Genomic DNA, 19029 nt, shown 5'->3' on the forward strand with positions numbered 1-19029 from the left:
CTCTGATTGCGTCATCATCGGAGGATATAAATGCTTCTTCTCTCAGCACCAAACAAAGTAGAAGACAGACTGAAAAACAAGGGCAAGAAGACAAGAAGCCGGCAGCAAAAAGGATAGGGAAAAGTTATAATAAACATTTCGAGGATAATTCTTAATTTTTTGGCGGACTTTTTGAGGATTATTGCGGGTGCCGAATGCGCTCGTTGACGTAAAAGTGGACAGCAGAAGAAATGTCGCAAACACACCTGAGATACCTGATGGCTTTGGCCTTAGTCCACGTGGTAAGTGCGCCTATTTTCTCCATTCAATCAACAGTTTTATTTTTCAATTTTTAATGTGTTTTGTTTGTCACCGCAGGTGTTCTCCTCGGGGGTGTTCGAGTTGAAAATTAACTCGTTCCACACGGCGCAGCGCATCTGCCGGAGACACAGAGACTGCCACATTTTTTTCAGAATATGCCTCAAGCACCCGGAGGACGTGATATCGGCAGAACCACCGTGCACCTTTGGGACCGGACAAACCAACGTCATCAGGGCCGATCACACCTCCATCTCCAGCAGCGCCGCCATCAGGGTGCCTTTCCACTTCAAATGGCCGGTAAATGCCACACCAATTATGATATTGTAAAAGTATATATGTTCATTTATGCATCTATTTGCCGATACCACGTAAAAACGGAACCTCAATTGACGATGCTGATAACGATATCAACATTACATTAAAAAAAAGGTATATAACTACAGTATTCCCTTATTTTCCACGTTGAGCAAAATAGTACTAAAGTGTACAATATAAAGTTACAGACATTATGTGTCATGTTTAAGGCTAAAAGTAAAACATTACCAGCAAATGTTTGTCATCACTTCTGAGAATGAAGAGCATAGAAGAAAAGGTCATTTCCAACATCAGTATTCAAGGACAACTTTAAAACAAATGTGCATATCAGTGGTGGGGGTTAAACTATGGAATTCTCTTTACAATGAGATAAAAGATTGTAAAAATATATTCCAATTGAAAAAATATATAAAGACAGAATAATAAGATCATATGGACAGCCATAAGTGTTTACATTTTGCTTTATATTTATTATTTTACTTATTTTTTGCCTGGTTTTGTATTTGTTTTGTATCATCCCGTTACTTCCTTTGTTTTTTTGTTCGGTTTGTACTTCATGAAGTTTTGCACTTGTTGTGTTTTTTTGTTTGTTTACGTTATATTTGGATGTAATTGTTGGTTTATATGATATCATTAAGTAAGACTACATATTATATTGAAGGGGGCAGGAAAATATAAGATTTTTCTTCATCCTGCTCCTTCTCAGCCATTGGTGTGTAAATGTATAATTGAGGTATAATTGTCTATCGATCAAAGATGCACATCAATGAAGGAGATAAATAAAATTGAAATGAAATGAATAAGTTAAAAAATGTGGATATTTAAACACATTTTACATAGATTTGTAGACTAAATCAGTTGTCCAAACTTGTCAACCCAGGGGCCGCATTGGGCTGAATAAATGTGTCCAGAGGCAAAATATATATTAAACAATAAGTCAATATATGTTATATATTAAAGTTAAAGTACCAATGATTGTCACACACACATTAAGTGTGGTGAAATTATCCTCTGCATTTGACCCATCGCCCTCACCCCCTGGGAGGTGAGGGGAGCAGTGAGCAGCAGCGATGGCCGTGCCCGGGGAATCATTTTTGGTGATCTAACCCCCAATTCCAACCTTTGATGCTGAGTGCCAAGTAGGGAGGTAATATTAAGTCAATACATATTATATAATAAGTTAAAAAAATAAATACATACATATATATATATATATATATATATATATATATATATACATATATATATATACATACATACATACATACATACATACATACATATATATATATATATATATATAAAAATCTCCTGATGATTGAGGGAACCCCCTCATGAAACAGGCCTGTAGAGATGAAATAGTCTTGTGATTTTTTTCCCACACATACATATATATATATATATATATATATATATATACAGTACAGGCCAAAGGTTTGGACACACCTTCTCATTCAATGCGTTTTCTTTATTTTCATGACTATTTACTAGGGATGTCCCGATCCAGGTTTTTGCACTTCCGATCCGATACCGATATTGTTTTTGCATTTCCGATCCGATACCGATACTGACCGATACCGATACTGGCCTATCCGAGCATGTATTAAAGTTTAAAGTTATTTAGCCTACTTAGTTGTCAGAATCATGTTGAAAAGGGTTTTAGTACTCTTGATAACAACTAGCCAGCTGAATTAGGGGAGTTTGAATAATACACAATGGTTGGTAACAAGAAACTGACCTGTTTATTCAAGGATAAACACAAAATTGACAAAATTATACACGACAAACAGAAATGGCATCATTGAACTAGGGCTGGGCGATATGGCCTTTTTTTAATATTGCGATATTTTAAGGCCATATTGCGATACACAATATATATCTCGATATTTTGCCTTAGCCTTGAATGAACACTTGATGCATATAATCACAGCAGTATGATGATTCTATGTGTTTTGATTGATTGAGTGAGACTTTTATTAGTAGGTTGCACAGTGAAGTACATATTCCGTACAATTGACCACTAAATGGTAACACCCCAATAAGTTTTTCAACTTGTTTAAGTCGGGGTCCACTTAAATTGATTCATGATACAGATATATACTATCAGATATATACTATCATAATACAGTCATCACACAAGATAATCACATTGAATTATTTACATTATTTATAATCCAGGGTGTGGAGGGGGGGCGCCGAATGTAAGTGTCAAAAAGACAGCCAAAAGAGTTTGATATGAGAATAAATCTAAAGTTAAAATATAGGGTAGAAATGCACCTATTTGCAGGAAATGTAGTCTTGATTTTTAAAATGTTCTTTCAAGGCTTGCATGTCTACATTAAAACATTCTTCTTCATACTGCATTAATATATGCTACTTTTAAACTTTCATGCAGAGATTTTTTTTAAATGTCTCAAAAAAAAAATCACTGTTGACAGCTAGATTTTTGTGGACATGTTCCATAAATATTGATGTTAAAGATTTTTTTTTTTGTGAATTAATGTTTGGAATTAAGTTCAAGAATCCAGATGGATCTCTATTACAATCCCCAAAGAGGGCACTTTAAGTTGATGATTACTTCTGTGTAGAAATCTTTATTTATAATTGAATCACTTGTTTATTTTTCAACAAGTTTTTAGTTATTTGTATATCTTTTTTTCCAAATAGTTAAAGAAAGACCACAACAAATGAGCACTATTTTACACTGTTATACAATTTAATAAATCAGAAACTGATGACATAGTGCTGTATTTTACTTCTTTATCTCTTTTTTTCAACCAAAAATGCTTTGTTCTGATTAGGGGGTACTTGAATTAAAAAAATGTTCACAGGGGTACATCACTGAAAAAAGGTTGAGAACCACTGTATTAGAGGGAGCGTTGCTCGCACGGCTGCGCTAGCATCACAGCTAACGTTAGCCATGCTGCTACCTCTCTGCTCGGGCAGGACGTATACGTATGTGACGTATGACGTGACAGTATGTGACGTGTGTAAGAAGGTGCGTTGCTGTCTGTGAGAAGCACAGACACAGGAAAGAGTGAAAAGAGCCTGTCGTGTAATGCCAGCAGCTAAATGCAACAGCGTGAGAGTTCACAGACCTGTGGATGTGTTGAAGGTGTGCTGGAAAATGCGGAACGGAATTTACGGAGCAGCAGAAAAGTGGAATGTATTATTTAAATAGCTGCGTTGGAAAACACGGACCGGAGTTTTTTTTTAACTGGATCTGGATCGGCATTTTCCCATGCCTTGCCGATACGCAACTTTTGGCAAATATCGGCAGCCGATCCGATCCAAATCTACTATTTACATTGTAGATTTTAACTGAAGGCATCAAAACTATGAATGAACACATGTGGAGTTATGTAAAAAAAAGGTGAAATAACTGAAAACATGTTTTGTATTCTAGTTTCTTTAAAATAGCCACCCTTTGATTGATGACTGCTTTGCACACTCTTGGCATTCTTTCGATGAGCTTCAAGCACTCCTGTGAAGTGAAAACCATTTCAGGTGACTGCCTCTTGAAGCTCATCGAGAGAATGCCAAGAGTGTGCGAAAAAGTAATCAGAGCAAAGGGTGGCTATTTTGAAGAAACTAGAATATAAAACATGTATTCAGTTATTTCACCTTTTTTGTTAAGTACATGACTCCACATGTGTTCATTCATAGTTTTGATGCCTTCAGTAACAATCTACAATGTAAATAGTCATGAAATTAAAGAAAATGTATTGAATGAGAAGGTGTGTCCAAACTTTTGGCCTGTACTGTGTATATATACAAATATTGTATAATATATATTAATAAATATATAAGTTAATGCTGTTTGTACTTCAAAGTGCAATTTAGCTGAATTACTCGCAATGACTACAAGATAGTGGCAAGGTTGTATCCTGGTAGAAAGTTGGAGGCACACCACTGGCCGTATTCCTTATTCAACTTGTGACGTCTCATGGGCCAAAAGGGACACCCCTGGTCTGAATTAACCATTTAAACATTCATATTTTCATGACAAAATAACACAAATCACCTACATTGTTATCAACGCAAGTAATTGCTCATTTTGTGTTGTTAATTGGTTCCGAAAAGAAAGAATGATCATTTTTAAATGAAATATTTTCATAATTAGAGCATGAAAAAATGGTTACTGACATTCTAAATACTGATTTTAACATATTATAGCCCTTGAAATAACACAACTTTGCACATTAACACAACTTTGCACATTTTTTTACCCCAAATAGTACACTTTAGAAAAAGTTATTCAATGTTTTTATTAGTGTGCGTCTAAAGTATGATACTTTTCAAACACATTTATAAACACTTCCTATTTTTTTAAACACTTCATGCACATGCAATTTTAGCATAAAACTCAAACCTTAATGTACTGAAAGTGGCAAAGTAACAATGTACACTACTGTAATAAATATAGGACATAAATAAGACATTTATAAAATCTTCATTGTAAATTCACAGCAAATTAATGGCTTGCATTACTTTCACATTAATATTTACAGTATTTTACAGTGAAATAACAGGTAATTGCTGTGAAATATAAGGGTATTGTATTTTTTTGATTACAGTATTATTATTATTTTTTAAATGTTAAACGCGGTCAAATCCTGGTATTTTTTTTTTACAGTGTACTGTATAGTAATTTAGACACACTCTTAAACTAACCTGTGAAAATACTGCAGCTTGTTTAATGATAATCTGCTGTGTAATACAGTACAGTCCTTAGATTGGTTACCGGTATATTAAGTTAATATTAGCTATTTTTATGCTTAAATGCTTTCTCTAGTCCAAAAATATACATCAATGTTCTTAAATATGCATATTTCTGACTAATAATAGGTTATATTAGCTTAATTTTGATCAATATGTATTAGAAGGAATAATGCTGCTCGGTTTACATATGCCCCACTTTTGGTATGATTCGCTTTGCCATGGAAACATTTTGCCTAAATTATGCCCTGATTTTTGCATATGGCCTTGGTTATTGTATGGTGCAATGATGGAATCGAATATCCAAACAAAGACACAGGGTGACTCAGTCACAAAATAAGGCGCAACAAATGTGCAAATAGAGAAGTACCATGATGTAATTTTTGATAAATGTATTTGGTAAAAATGCGATAGAGTAAAGCCTGCAATTCGAAGCACGATGTGTTGAAAACCAAATCGTATAAAATAAAAAAAAACAAAGCTTTCCAGTGAGAAATCGTGTAAATTTAATTAATTTGTGAAAGACATTGAAAAGTGAGAACACAAAACGCACTTAATAGAGAATAATTCTAGTTTTACACACAGTAAACAATTTGAAATGCAATTAGATGACAAATGAAATGGATTAATAAATATTTATCGCAGATTCTTGTTGGTGGCACTTTGCTACAAGGTCATTCTCAAATTCAATTCTTTTTTATCAAAGTAATGGCACTCGCAACTTTATTTGGCCCTATGCTGCCTTATTTAGAGAGGGACTTACCGATGCGTTGGATTCTTTGTTTGTGAACTCAACTCCGCAAAGGGACTGGTTTGTTTTAGGCAAAATCGGGGGAAAATGTTTCTTGGCAAAGCGAATCATACTAATATTACATGCAAATGTTTGATCAAAATAAAGCCTGTAGTGCAGAAGCGAATAACAAAATGTAAAATGGATGAGTCAGCAAAGCACACACAAACAATTGTGACTGGGTTTTTGGATTTAAAGAAATATATTGACCATATCACGTTATAGTACAAGTGTGACACTATCACGTTTTTGTTTGCAGGGGACCTTTTCGTTGATTATCGAGGCCTGGAACGCAGAATCCCCGACTGAATACACAGGTACCAGTTTGGTGTGCACTCGATTGAACGAACAAGAACGACGTGTTAAGCGTTGCGACTTTTCCACGCAGATAACCAAAACAACCTGGTGAATCGCCTGGCCACCAGGAGGAGGCTCGCCATCGGTGAGGATTGGTCGCAGGACGTGCATTTCGGCGAACAAAGTGAACTGCGATACTCCTACCACGTCTTCTGCGACGAGTACTACTTCGGAGACGGCTGCGCGGAATACTGCAGGCCGAGGGACGACACGCTGGGACACTACACTTGTGACGAGGAGGGCAACCGTATCTGCCTGGAAGGATGGAAAGGAAACTACTGCTCTGAACGTATGTCCGACACTCACACACCATTTTACTTATATACAGTTTATTATATCATTGTTTCATTATTGTACTGATTTTCTTAGTGAGGGACGCATACAGAAATATTAAAGGATTGGGGTCACTATGAAAGCATTTTTTACGTAAAAAATGCTAAAAGCCATCTATTGTAGGTTATTGGCATTGTCATTATAGTGACAAAGAAAACAGTTTTTAGTGTTGTTGGTAATAATATATTTAATTGTACCCCGCCTACCGCCTAAATGCAGCTCAGATAGGCTACGCAACCCTGAAAGGGACAAGCGGTAGAAAATGGATGGATGGAATATTAATGATAACCATATCTTTAATAGAAAAATGGCGGAAAATAGCCCCACTTTGGACACCTCTGGCTAATTCTATTCCGCACGATTGCAGTGTCCCTGCAAAAATGCATATACCAGTTGATTGGACAACTATTATAACAATTATTAAACTGCAACAGTGACAAAAGTTATATTCTTTATGTATAGTCTACTTATGTATTTAATTTTTTGAAACTTAGTATAGAATAATACACGTCTTAATTATAATCAAATTGAATAATTGTAAAATATTTTAATGTACAATTTTTATTATAATTTTTAAATTAAAATAATTGTATAGTTTTATATAAAATGTATTAAAAGTATTACATTTGTTATTTATTACCTAATTATTTATTAAATAAAAAGTTTTTTGCACAAATAATGTGCGCAGTATATTATATGTCGAATTCTATAATGTCAAATTAAAGTTGTTTAATGCCATATTTTATGTTGTATTTTGATGTGTTTATTTATAGTACACTCTGTATGTGATGATGCTGTGTTTGGAATACGTTTAAAAAGGTGTACAATTTTTAAGAAATACCTCTTAGTTTTGACATACTTCTGAATAAATACCCCACAGTACTGCGATATTTACTACGAATGAGTTTAAAGGATTTAAACTGTATTTATACTAAAGCTTCAGAAACTAAAAGCAGGATCTAGAAGTGAAATGTTAATTTAAGATTAACCTAGCGGTAATTAATCGACTAATTAATTGATCTCCTGCATATGCATGTGCGCTGGGCATTTTGTGTCCCATCTGCCTTGTGTAGACTGGTCCAATGGGAGTAAAAGATTGATGCAGACGCACATTTTTCAAGGTGTTTGCGTGCTGTCAGCAGATGAAAAAGAAAAAAGAAGCCACACCCCCGACTCTGCGTCCCCCCCAGGCAGTGTGCCTACCAGCTGCTTGGCTTAATACTTAACCAACAGTGAAGTCTGTTGGGGGGGTAGTGTATGTGAAGGCGTGTTCATTGTAATCACACACCCTCTCCCCCCAGCCATCTGCTCGGCGGACTGCAGCGAGAGGCACGGCTACTGCGAGGCCCCCGGGGGTTGCACATGCCGCATGGGATGGCAGGGACCCTCCTGTAAGGAGTGCGTCCGGTACCCGGGCTGCCTGCATGGGACCTGCAGCCAGCCGTGGCAGTGTAACTGCCGAGAGGGCTGGGGGGGCCTATTCTGTGACCAGGACCTCAACTACTGCACCAACCACAAGCCTTGCGCCAACGGGGCCACCTGCACCAACACGGGCCAAGGCAGCTACACGTGCGCCTGCAGGCCGGGCTTCGGCGGCACAAACTGTGAACTGGAAACCAACGAGTGTGACAGCAACCCCTGCAAGAACGGAGGAAGCTGCAATGTGAGTACAACACATGCTTAAATAACCAAATAATAGTTTGTTTTGCACACAAACTATTCATATTACCGTACTCCCAAACATGCATGCCTCCTTTACTCAAGCCAGTTGTGCACCCAGAAAAAGACTTGTTTTTGATATTTATGTTGTATTTGCCACCAAAGACCTCCTGTGTCCAACAACATACTCAAGCGACAGAAAATGGATGGATGGATGGATAATATAATATTATGAACACCAATGTGAAAATCAGGCTGATAGCAGCCACTGTAATGATAAGTGTTACCAGTAGAAGGCAGTCTTGCATCAGAAATATGTGTTGACTGGAGGTGAACACAAGAAAAAGACTACCCAAGTAGTTGGCGCTGAAAACATTTTTAACTCGGCATAGTTAGACACAGTTTGTTGTTTTAATAATGAGGAATACAACATTACACCCATGGTATTGATACTACGGATATTTGGGTCGCCTCTTTATTCCATATTTGATATAGCCTAACATCTACGTCACAATATATTCCATCTTATTGATATAACAATATATATCGTGATATATTTTTTGGCATATAAATGATATTAGAATCATTTCAAAACGTGTTACAAAGTCTCTCAATATGACTGCTAACGTATGCGATAAAATATTGTGTCATTTTCAGTTGCATTATTGACTCAAAACTATGATTAATCTACTTGCTAATTTACTGTTAATATCTGGTTACTTTCTGTTGTAACATGTTTCAATCTACACTTCCGTTAAAATGTAATAAGCACTTATTCTTCTGTGGTTTTGATCATTTACGTTAGTTTTGGGTGTTGATGGGGCAGGATTGGTCATGCGAATACTGACACTGAAACATTTCAGGATCATTAAATGATGACTTTTTTAATCACAAGTGTAATTTGAGAATGTCAATTAATATTTAAATTGAATCATTTCCTTATTCCCATACAACATTTATAATAAAGGCAATATCTGCAAATTAACTCAACAAAAGCAACAATTACTACTGGCTCTTATTTTCTGAGTTTGTAAACAATAACAAAAACAACCCAAATACAATACAAATATACTGATACTTTACTTGGTAACATTACTGTCAATTAGGGCTGCAACTAACGATTAATTTGATAATCTAATAATCTGTCGATTATTACTTCGATTAATCGATTAATAATCGGATAAAAGAGACAAGGTACATTTCTATCCTTTCCAGTATTTTATTGAAAAAAAAAACAGCATACTGGCACCATACTTATTTTGATTTTTGTTTCTCAGCTGTTTGTACATGTTGCAGTTTATAAATAAAGGTTTATAAAAAAAAATATTCAAAAATAAAAATTTCCTCTGCGCATGCGCATAGATCCAACGAATCGATGACTAAATTAATCTCCAACTATTTTTATAATCGATTTAATCGATTAGTTGTTGCAGCCCTACTGTCAATATTTGTTTCTATCCGCCCACCTTGTTTACATTCAAGAGCTGTAGCTTAGCAGTTAGCTATGCTTTTTTTGTATCCTCCAACGGTGTGTAGTGTAGGTATAGCATGTTTATTGTACTCTAGTCCTCCAGTGATAATGATTCTTGTAAGAAACAGTTTACTTGCTACTGTGGAAGCGTGGATTAGTGATTTAGAAGCTGTGGAGGGACATTAGCCACTAACTTGCTACATTGCGCCTTTGTTCCCTTGTCGGTACACAGCTAGAATGTGTCATCAACATGCAATATTCCAACATAACGATAGTATTAAAAGCTCTATCGTCTGCCATATTTATACCATTTGTACCGTATAATGTATATACTGCGCATCCTTTATCCTAACAAATGTTTTTGTTTGTTGTCAGGACCTGGAAAATGACTACTCGTGCACCTGCCCGCAAGGCTTCTACGGTAAAAACTGTGAAATCATCGCGATGACGTGTGCGGACGGTCCCTGCTTCAATGGGGGGACGTGTGTGGAGGCCATGACGGGGGGTTACACTTGCCGCTGTCCGTCCAGCTACACCGGTTCCAACTGTGAAAAGAAGCTGGATCGCTGCAGCAACCGGCCCTGTTTAAATGGTAGGTTAGCAGCCCCTTTTAGACCTTTAATTTACAATTATAGATTCATGAGTTTGTTCTTTTTAATCTGTACAAAGAGTCGACTTTCAGTTCTTGAATGACCCCTCTGAATTTTTGTTGCATAAATTCCTTTAATACTGAAACCATGTACAATTTTACTACAAAAATAACATGCAATCCGATTTATTACTAATGTATAGAACATACATTATATCAAATGTTTTTAATTTTTATGGCTTATTATTGTCAACATAGTAACATTTTATTTTAAAGTACAAAACCAAATAACCCTCAATGTGACAAAAATATCTGTGATACAAACTTTTATGCACTGTTTGCAAGATGCACCATACAGTTGTAATCTAGCAGAGGTTGTCAAATGTGAATTCCATGGACCAGTCCGGGCTAAATTAAAGACCTAAGCCACAGGTATCATACTCAAGGCCCGGGGATCATTTTAATATGGCCTCTCACATCATTTTTATGTGGTCCATCACTTTATTTCATGTTGTCTGCCACATTATTTTATGCTATCCGCCACATTATTTTATATTGTTCGCCACGTTTTGTTATGTTGTCGGCTAAATTTTTTCAAGTTGTCCGCCACATTATTTTAATGCTGTCTGCCACATTATTTATGTGGTACACTACATTATTTTATGTTGTCCGCCACGTGATTTTATGTGGTCCGCCACATTATCTACCGGTATGTGGTCTGCCACATTATTTTAAGTTGTCCGCCACATTATTTTATGTGGTCCGCCACATTATTTTAAGTTGTCTGCCACATGTTTTTTTGGTTGTCCACCACATTGTTTTAGGTTGTCCGCCACATTATTTATGTAGTCCGCCACATTATTTTTTGTGGTCCGCCACGTTATTCTATGTGGTCTGCCACATTATTTTATGTTGTCCGCCACATTATTTTATGTTCTCCGCCACCTTATTTTATGTGGTCCGCCACATTGTTCAATGTGGTCTGCCACATTATTTTAAGTTGTCCGCCACATTATTTTAAGTTGTCCGCCACATTATGTGGTGTGCCACGTTATTTTATATTGTCCGCCACATTATTTTATGTTGTCCGCCACATTATTTTATGTTCTCCGCCACATTATTTTATGTTCTCCGCCACCTTATTTTATGTGGTCCGCCACATTATTTTAAGTTGTCCGCCACATGTTTTTTTGGTTGTCCACCACATTGTTTTAGGTTGTCCGCCACATTATTTATGTGGTCCGCCACATTATTTTTTGTGGTCCGCCACGTTATTCTATGTGGTCTGCCACATTATTCTATGTGGTCTGCCACATTATTTTATGTTGTCCGCCACATTATTTTATGTTCTCCGCCACCTTATTTTATGTGGTCTGCCACGTTATTCTATGTGGTCTGCCACATTATTCTATGTGGTCTGCCACATTATTTTATGTTGTCCGCCACATTATTTTATGTTCTCCGCCACCTTATTTTATGTGGTCCGCCACATTGTTCAATGTGGTCTGCCACATTATTTTAAGTTGTCCGCCACATTATGTGGTCCGCCACGTTATTTTATATTGTCCGCCACATTATTTTATGTTCTCCGCCACGTTATTTTATGTGGTCTGCCACATTATTTTAAGTTGTCTGTCACATTATTTTATGTTGTCCGCCACATTATTTTATGTTGTCCGCCACATTATTTTATGTTGTCCGCCACATTATTTTATGTTCTCCGCCACGTTATTTTATGTTCTCCGCCACATTATTCAATGTGGTCTGCCACATTATTTTAAGTTGTCCGCCACATTATTTTATGTTCTCCGCCACGTTATTTTATGTGGTCTGCCACATTATTTTAAATTGTCCGTCACATTATTTTATGTTGTCCGCAACATTATTTTATGTTCTACGCCACGTTATTTCATGTGGTCCGCCACATTATTTTAATGCTGTCTGCCAGATTATTTTATGCTGTAAGCCACATTATTTTATGCTGTACGCGACATTATTTATGTGGTCCACCACATTATTTTATGTTGTCCGCTACGTTTTATTTTGGTTGTCCGCCACATTATTTTATGTTCTCCTCCACGTTATTTTAATACTGTCTGCCACATTATTTTATGCTGTGCGCCACATTATTTATGAGGTCCACCACATTATTTTATGTTCTCCGGCACATTATTTTATGTGGTCTGCCACATTATTTTTAAGTTGTCCGCCACATTATTTTATGTGGTCCGCCACGTTATTTCATGTTGTCCACCACATTATTTTATGTGGTCTGCCTTGTGATTTTTTTGTGGTCCGTCACATCATTTTATGTGGTCTGCCTTGTCATTTACATGGTACGCCACATTATTTGACATGGCCCTCCACAATAATTTATTTGGTCTGCACACTTTAATATTTACAAATTATGCAACAAGGTCTTGTTACCTTGATTTACGATTTCAGAGCAAGTTGTGTTAGTAAAACATACAATAATCAAAAAAGGTTGTTTAAGAAAACTGTGTAACGGAGCAATTACCGTATTTTTCGGACTATAAGTCGCAGTTTTTTTCATAGTTTGGCCGGGCTCCAGTGTGATTTATATATGTTTTTTTCCTTTTTTATTATGCATTTTCGGCAGGTGCGACTTATACTCCGGTGCGACTTATACTCCGAAAAATACGGTATATATTTATTTATACTCATAAATATTTACTGTTACAAGCAGCCATAATTGCTACGTGGCCCTCGATTAAAAACGACTTTGATACGGCCTAGGCAGAATCTTTTTTTTGAGGGCCTCCCCATTTCAAAATTAATGTGAAACGATTCTTTGTACTTTTTTAAAATCAAACGTGAATTTATTTTGACGCATGTTTTGTACTAAATACAAAATAACAAGAATTTGAGTGTAGTGTAATCCATTACCAGCCCAGCACCAATGGACAATGCAAATATTTTGGGACAATTGCAACTATATTTTTTATCAGTGACAGAGCAGAAATGGGCCAGAAATATGGTTGCAGTAAATGTCATTCAGTAAATGACATTTTATATGTGCTTACTCACACAAACTGGGGCCTCGCCATGTTTGTCCCTGGTCTGCTTGATGCTGAAACAAGTGTTTCCCCTTCAGGTGGTGAGTGTCTGGACCTCGGCCAGAGCGTCCTCTGCCGCTGTCAAGCGGGCTTCACCGGCGCCAACTGCCAAGCCAACATTGACGACTGCGCCTCAAACCCTTGCCAGAACGCTGGGACGTGTCAGGACAGCGTGAATGACTACACCTGCTCCTGCACCCTGGGGTACACCGGCAAGAACTGCAGCGTTCGCTCGGACGCGTGCGGCGCTCGTCCGTGCCAGAACGGGGGCACTTGCTTCACGCACTTCACCGGACCCGTTTGCCAGTGCCCTAAAGGCTTCATGGGTCCTAGTTGCGAGTTCACTCTCCAGCCTAGTTTCAAGCCCGCTCTACGCCAAACCTCCCAGCCCTCCTCGGCCACACTCAGCATCTCCTGCGTCCTGGCCGTTCTGGTTGTGGCACTGGTCGCGGGTATCATCCTCCTGAGGAGGCGCCGGAGGTTTCAAGGGAGGAAGCAGCTGAGCGACATTGCAGTTTACAACGACCTGGAGACGGTCAACAACCTGGGAGGAAGCGAGAGAGACTCCTTCCTGGGTCCAAACGGCCTGTTCAAGATCAGCAACAGCACGGCCCGCCTCAGCCTGGCGCTCTGCCCAGAGGGAAGGTCAGGGTTTAGGCACAATCCAGTGGAGAGCGGCCTGGTCAGAGAGGACTTCATGTGGCGGGACGAGGCCGGACTGGGTTCTGGAGCTGCCGGGCTGAGATGAGCTCAGCAGGAGAAGCAAATATTAGCACTTGTTGCTCCTCTTTCTTCATGCACTGTGACACGAGGAGCAAAACACCACAAATAGCAAGAAAAAGATTATTGGAAGAATATTACAGAGCGCATTCAGACCCAAAGAGACCAATATCGATATTAATATCCACCTTTCTTCGGACCTGCAGCTGTTGGGGAGTAACCACCCTCGCACACACTTTAACGGCATCGTCAAAGTGTGTGTGAGTGCGGTTGTTATTCCACAACTCGAACCAAATACTGACAATACTCAAGCCGCTTTGGAAAACTTGTCCCAATGACTTTGTTATCATCTGTAATATTATTTCCTGTCTTAAATTGTTTTTTCTACACCGTTTTTTTTTTTGCCTTTCAATCTTCCTTTGCCCATTTTTTCCTTATTGTGCGCACCATCATTTTTTATCCTTTATATTATTTATTTATTTGAAAACCTAGATTTAGCGCTCCACAGAAATATATTTATACAATGCTGAATGAAAACTTTGGGCTGTTGGAAGATAAAATATCCCAAAGTTGTAAAGGGCAGAGATATGAGGATGAATAATTGCCCTGTCATGTGCCATTTTTTTGTGTTCATACCAAAGTTTGTGTGATGTTATGTGTTGTCATTGCTATTTAAGTTGATCATATTGTTTTTTTTTCTTGTGGAATAAAGACTAATACTTAATTAAATCTTGCTATATATTTTTTTACCCCTAATGACAGTTAGGGTTTTGACAGTTGTCAAAACGATTGATACTTTGATACCAAGTATATCCCGACATGCAAAAAATACATCAACACCAGTTTTCTTCAGTATCGCCAGTACCGTTTGTCATTTGTCTCCTGTTCCTGCTTCCTAAAAGTAGAATTTACCATGAACTATAATGATCTAACTCAAATCCTTCAGAAATGTGTCATGTCTGTATTAACATGTTTTGTTTTAAGTCATGTTTTGTTTAGTTTCTGTCTTTTCACTCCCTTGTCTGGTCACCACAGCAACCATTAGTTTTCACCTGTCACGTCACGCACCTGTTTCACGTTTTAACTCACACACACCTGTCACCAATCATGTCACTGTTATTTAAGCATACCTTGTTCATCACTTGTCCTGCCTGCATTGTCGTCATGTCACTCCGGTTTATGTCTCGTTTTGACAAAGTAAGTTTCCATGTCCATGTCCTAGTTTTTGTTAATTAGTAGCTTCATATGTTTTAGGCACACTTGCCTTTTTTTTGGTTGTATCTTTGTGTTTTGTGGTAGTGACTGTTTAATGTCAATAAATCCAAGCCTACCTTTACGCTGTCGTCCGGAGCCGTCTATTTTGCGTTGGAAGAACAACCCCGCAGCTAGCTGCGACCCCCACGTGACAGAATGCAGGCAGCAGACGTTCTTCCGCACACCGGCCACGAGGAGGTGATGAAGACGCGCTGGCAAAGCTGGAAGCCAACCAGAAAGGCTTTTTCTCGCCAGCATGACGCGTCGTTCCCCCAAAACCCTCCCACGGACAACAAGATTCCCCAAGCAGCTCATTTTTCCTTGCCGCCGCAGGAGACCTGTGCTGATGACGTCATCCCGCCCACTGGTGATGACGTCAGAAACCAAGATTTTTTTTTTTTTTAGATTCTATTTACGCCCTCTGTCAGCCGCCCACCAAGGACTTCGTTTCAAAAAATAATCCTTTTGAGAAATTTTTTTCTAAATTTAGATTTTTTCAGACCCAGTCTAAAGTGGGGGTGGTGAATAGATTTTCTGGACAATTTAATGGGGAGGATTCTGCCCCCCTCCATACCTCCCCCCACCCACCCTTAAAGAGAGTTCCAGACCGCAGGGAGCGCGTCTGGTATCCGCTCCTTGAGGGGGGGGCTAGGGCTGGGAACTGCACTGGTGGGGTGACTCAGCTTAACCATGTCAAGCCACAGCCTCCCTCACGGCCGCCACCACCAGTCTTTTACCATGCCAAGCCGCAACCCCCAGCTAGACCACCTCCACCTGCACCAGTAGCTCCACGACGCCAAGCTCCGGTACCAGCTCCACGACGCCAAGCTCCGGTACCAGCTCCACGACGCCAAGCTCCGGTACCAGCTCCACGACGCCAAGCTTCGGTACCAGCTCCACGACGCCAAGCTCCGGTACCAGCTCAACGACGCCAAGCTCCGGTACCAGCTCCACGACGCCAAGCTCCGGTACCAGCTCCACGACGCCAAGCTCCGGTACCAGCTCAACAAGTCCAAGACCAAGACCCTCCACGCCAAGACCAAGACCCGCCATGCCAAGACCAAGACCAAGACCAAGACCCGCCATACCAAGACAAAGACCCGCAATGCCAAGACCAAGACCAAGACCCGCCATGCCAAGACCAAGACCAAGACCCGCCATGCCAAGACCTAGACCAAGACCAAGACCCGCCATGCCAAGACCAAGACCCGCCATGCCAAGACCAAGACCCGCCATGCCAAGACCAAGACCCGCCATTCCAAGACCAAGACCTGCCATGCCAAGACCAAGACCCACGCCAAGACCAAGACCTATACCAAGACCCACGCCGAGCTTCGCCGCCTGACACGCCACGCCGAGCTTCGCCGCCTGACGCGCCACGCCGAGCTTCGCCGCCTGACTCACCACGCCAAGCCACGCCTGCCACGATGACGACGCGCCTGCCTCCTCGTCGGCCACGGATATGGCCGCTACCTGGTCGCCCGCCACGCCAAGTGCGCCCACCTCCCAGTCGGCCACGAATGTGGCCATTCCCTGGGCGCCCGCCTCGCCTGCTGCAGCGGCGTTCCACTCGCCGCCGCCACCTAACTCTGCCCCGGTGGATACGGGGACACGTGGTCTGGCGACCCACCGCCATGTCCCCCTCCCGCCCTCCAATGACTTTTGTTAAGTTTTTTTTCTTGGACATCTGGTATCTGTCCTTAAGGGAGGGGCTCTGTCATGTCTGTATTAACATGTTTTGTTTTAAGTCATGTTTTGTTTAGTTTCTGTCTTTTCACTCCCTTGTCTGGTCACCATAGCAACCATTAGTTTTCACCTGTCACGTCACGCACCTGTTTCACGTTTTGACTCACACACACCTGTCACCAATCATGTCACTGTTATTTAAGCGTTCATCACTCGTCCTGCCTGCATTGTCGTCATGTCACTCCGGTTTATGTCTCGTTTTGACAAAGTAAGTTTCCATGTCCATGTCCTAGTTTTTGTTAATTAGTAGCTTCATATGTTTTAGGCACACTTGCCTTTTTTTTTGGTTGTATCTTTGTGTTTTGTGGTAGTGACTGTTTAATGTCAATAAATCCAAGCCTACCTTCACGCTGTCGTCCGGAGCCGTCTATTTTGCGTTGGAAGAACAACCCCGCAGCTAGCTGCGACCCCCACGTGACAAAATGTACTATTTTATACATATGCGTGCTACTCCTTATACTAACTAAACTTCAGTTTTATTTTACTTTAAAAAATGTTATACAGTAATGTCGTGTGTATTGATGCTAATTGGTTCTGGGCTTGACTGTGGCAACATTGAATTTCCGCGCAGTAGTAATTATTAGTTATAAATTAAATATTTTCATAGATAGAACATAAAAAAATGTTAATGACCTGCTAAATATGATTTTCAACTTTATTAGAACCCTAGACATGAAATAACACCCACATAGTCACCTTTCACTCGTTTATTCCAATATCGTAGTGCTGCATGAGGCTGAGCCAATCAGTGGCCACAATACTAAAAAAGCACGCTCTGGTTGGTTTGGTCTCATTGGTAGTCCAATACTACTGTAGTATTGGTATTTTTAGTTCATCTGGCCATTTTTTGCTTACTTTAGGCCAAAAATACATAGAATATGCTTTAAAATACGACTGAGGGAAGCTGCAAAAATCACGTTTAATCTCAGTCCTGTTACCACATTTTTGTCGTTGCCATTTTTATTTTCTAAATATTTTTTGTTGTAGAATCACTGTATTGTGCTTAGCATTTATGCCATGTGGTTCTACAGCTAATTATTTGCTTAAAAACAAAGGTTGGACATTTAAAACAGTTATGACCTTTGGTCGTTTGGTTTGCCTCTACCAGTGTGTGCATGATGGGAGTTTGGTCTTGTTTTGACCTGTCGTCATTGGGCTTACGTTGCTTAAAACACAAATAACTGATTAACATTAACACAACTGATTAACATCAATGTTGAATTTTCAGTTAAAATGTTATGGGCTGCAGGGGATTGAGGAAAGGTGATGGCTGTTGTCGTGCCTTATAAACTGTACAAAACATATTTCCGTACACTGGGGGACAAAGTAGCTGGCTGATGATGTAGGCGGTTACAATTAAATCTATTGTCAAAGAATAATAGATTTTTCCCTGTTAATTATTGTTTTGTTTGTTTTTGCAATAAAGGTAATTGATGCATACATTTTCATTCTCTTGAAACATTAGGCAAATGCTGGATGTAAAATGATATGTTGAATGCATATCTTTAATCATCCCTAGATTACAGTTACGTATTACCCATGTGTTTTTTTTCAAACAGAAACCCAGTCATCAAGTGATTCCTGTGGTCGCTGCAAGTCTGTTTCCTGGACGATATCAATCTCTTAAAGTAATGTTTATTAACTAGCAATATTGCAATCAGTAGCCTGAATAAAATATAACTTGGCCTTTGTTTTTCAG

General features: G+C 39.3%; 1 protein-coding gene across 1 annotated transcript; it reads left to right on the top strand.

Moving 5' to 3' along the window:
- The first annotated feature begins 65 nt into the window (after positions 1–65).
- Positions 66–15059, top strand: dlb (deltaB). The gene is made up of 7 exons (XM_061961870.2): positions 66–281; positions 358–597; positions 6384–6441; positions 6513–6770; positions 8116–8477; positions 10320–10536; positions 13649–15059. Exons 1-7 carry the CDS (start codon positions 231–233, stop codon positions 14356–14358), a joined length of 1896 nt encoding a protein of 631 aa, XP_061817854.1. The 5' UTR covers positions 66–230; the 3' UTR covers positions 14359–15059.
- The last annotated feature ends 3970 nt before the right edge of the window (positions 15060–19029 follow it).

The sequence above is a fragment of the Nerophis lumbriciformis genome, linkage group LG09 (assembly GCF_033978685.3).
Source record: "Nerophis lumbriciformis linkage group LG09, RoL_Nlum_v2.1, whole genome shotgun sequence".
In the NCBI taxonomy this organism is placed as follows: domain Eukaryota; kingdom Metazoa; phylum Chordata; class Actinopteri; order Syngnathiformes; family Syngnathidae; genus Nerophis; species Nerophis lumbriciformis.

Coding starts and splice junctions, on each gene's coding strand:
- dlb (XM_061961870.2), top strand. CDS start 231: ATGTCGCAAACACACCTGAGATACCTGATGGCTTTGGCCTTAGTCCAC. Junction 282..357: donor CTTTGGCCTTAGTCCACGTG/GTAAGTGCGCCT, acceptor TTGTCACCGCAG/GTGTTCTCCTCGGGGGTGTT. Junction 598..6,383: donor CTTTCCACTTCAAATGGCCG/GTAAATGCCACA, acceptor TTTTGTTTGCAG/GGGACCTTTTCGTTGATTAT.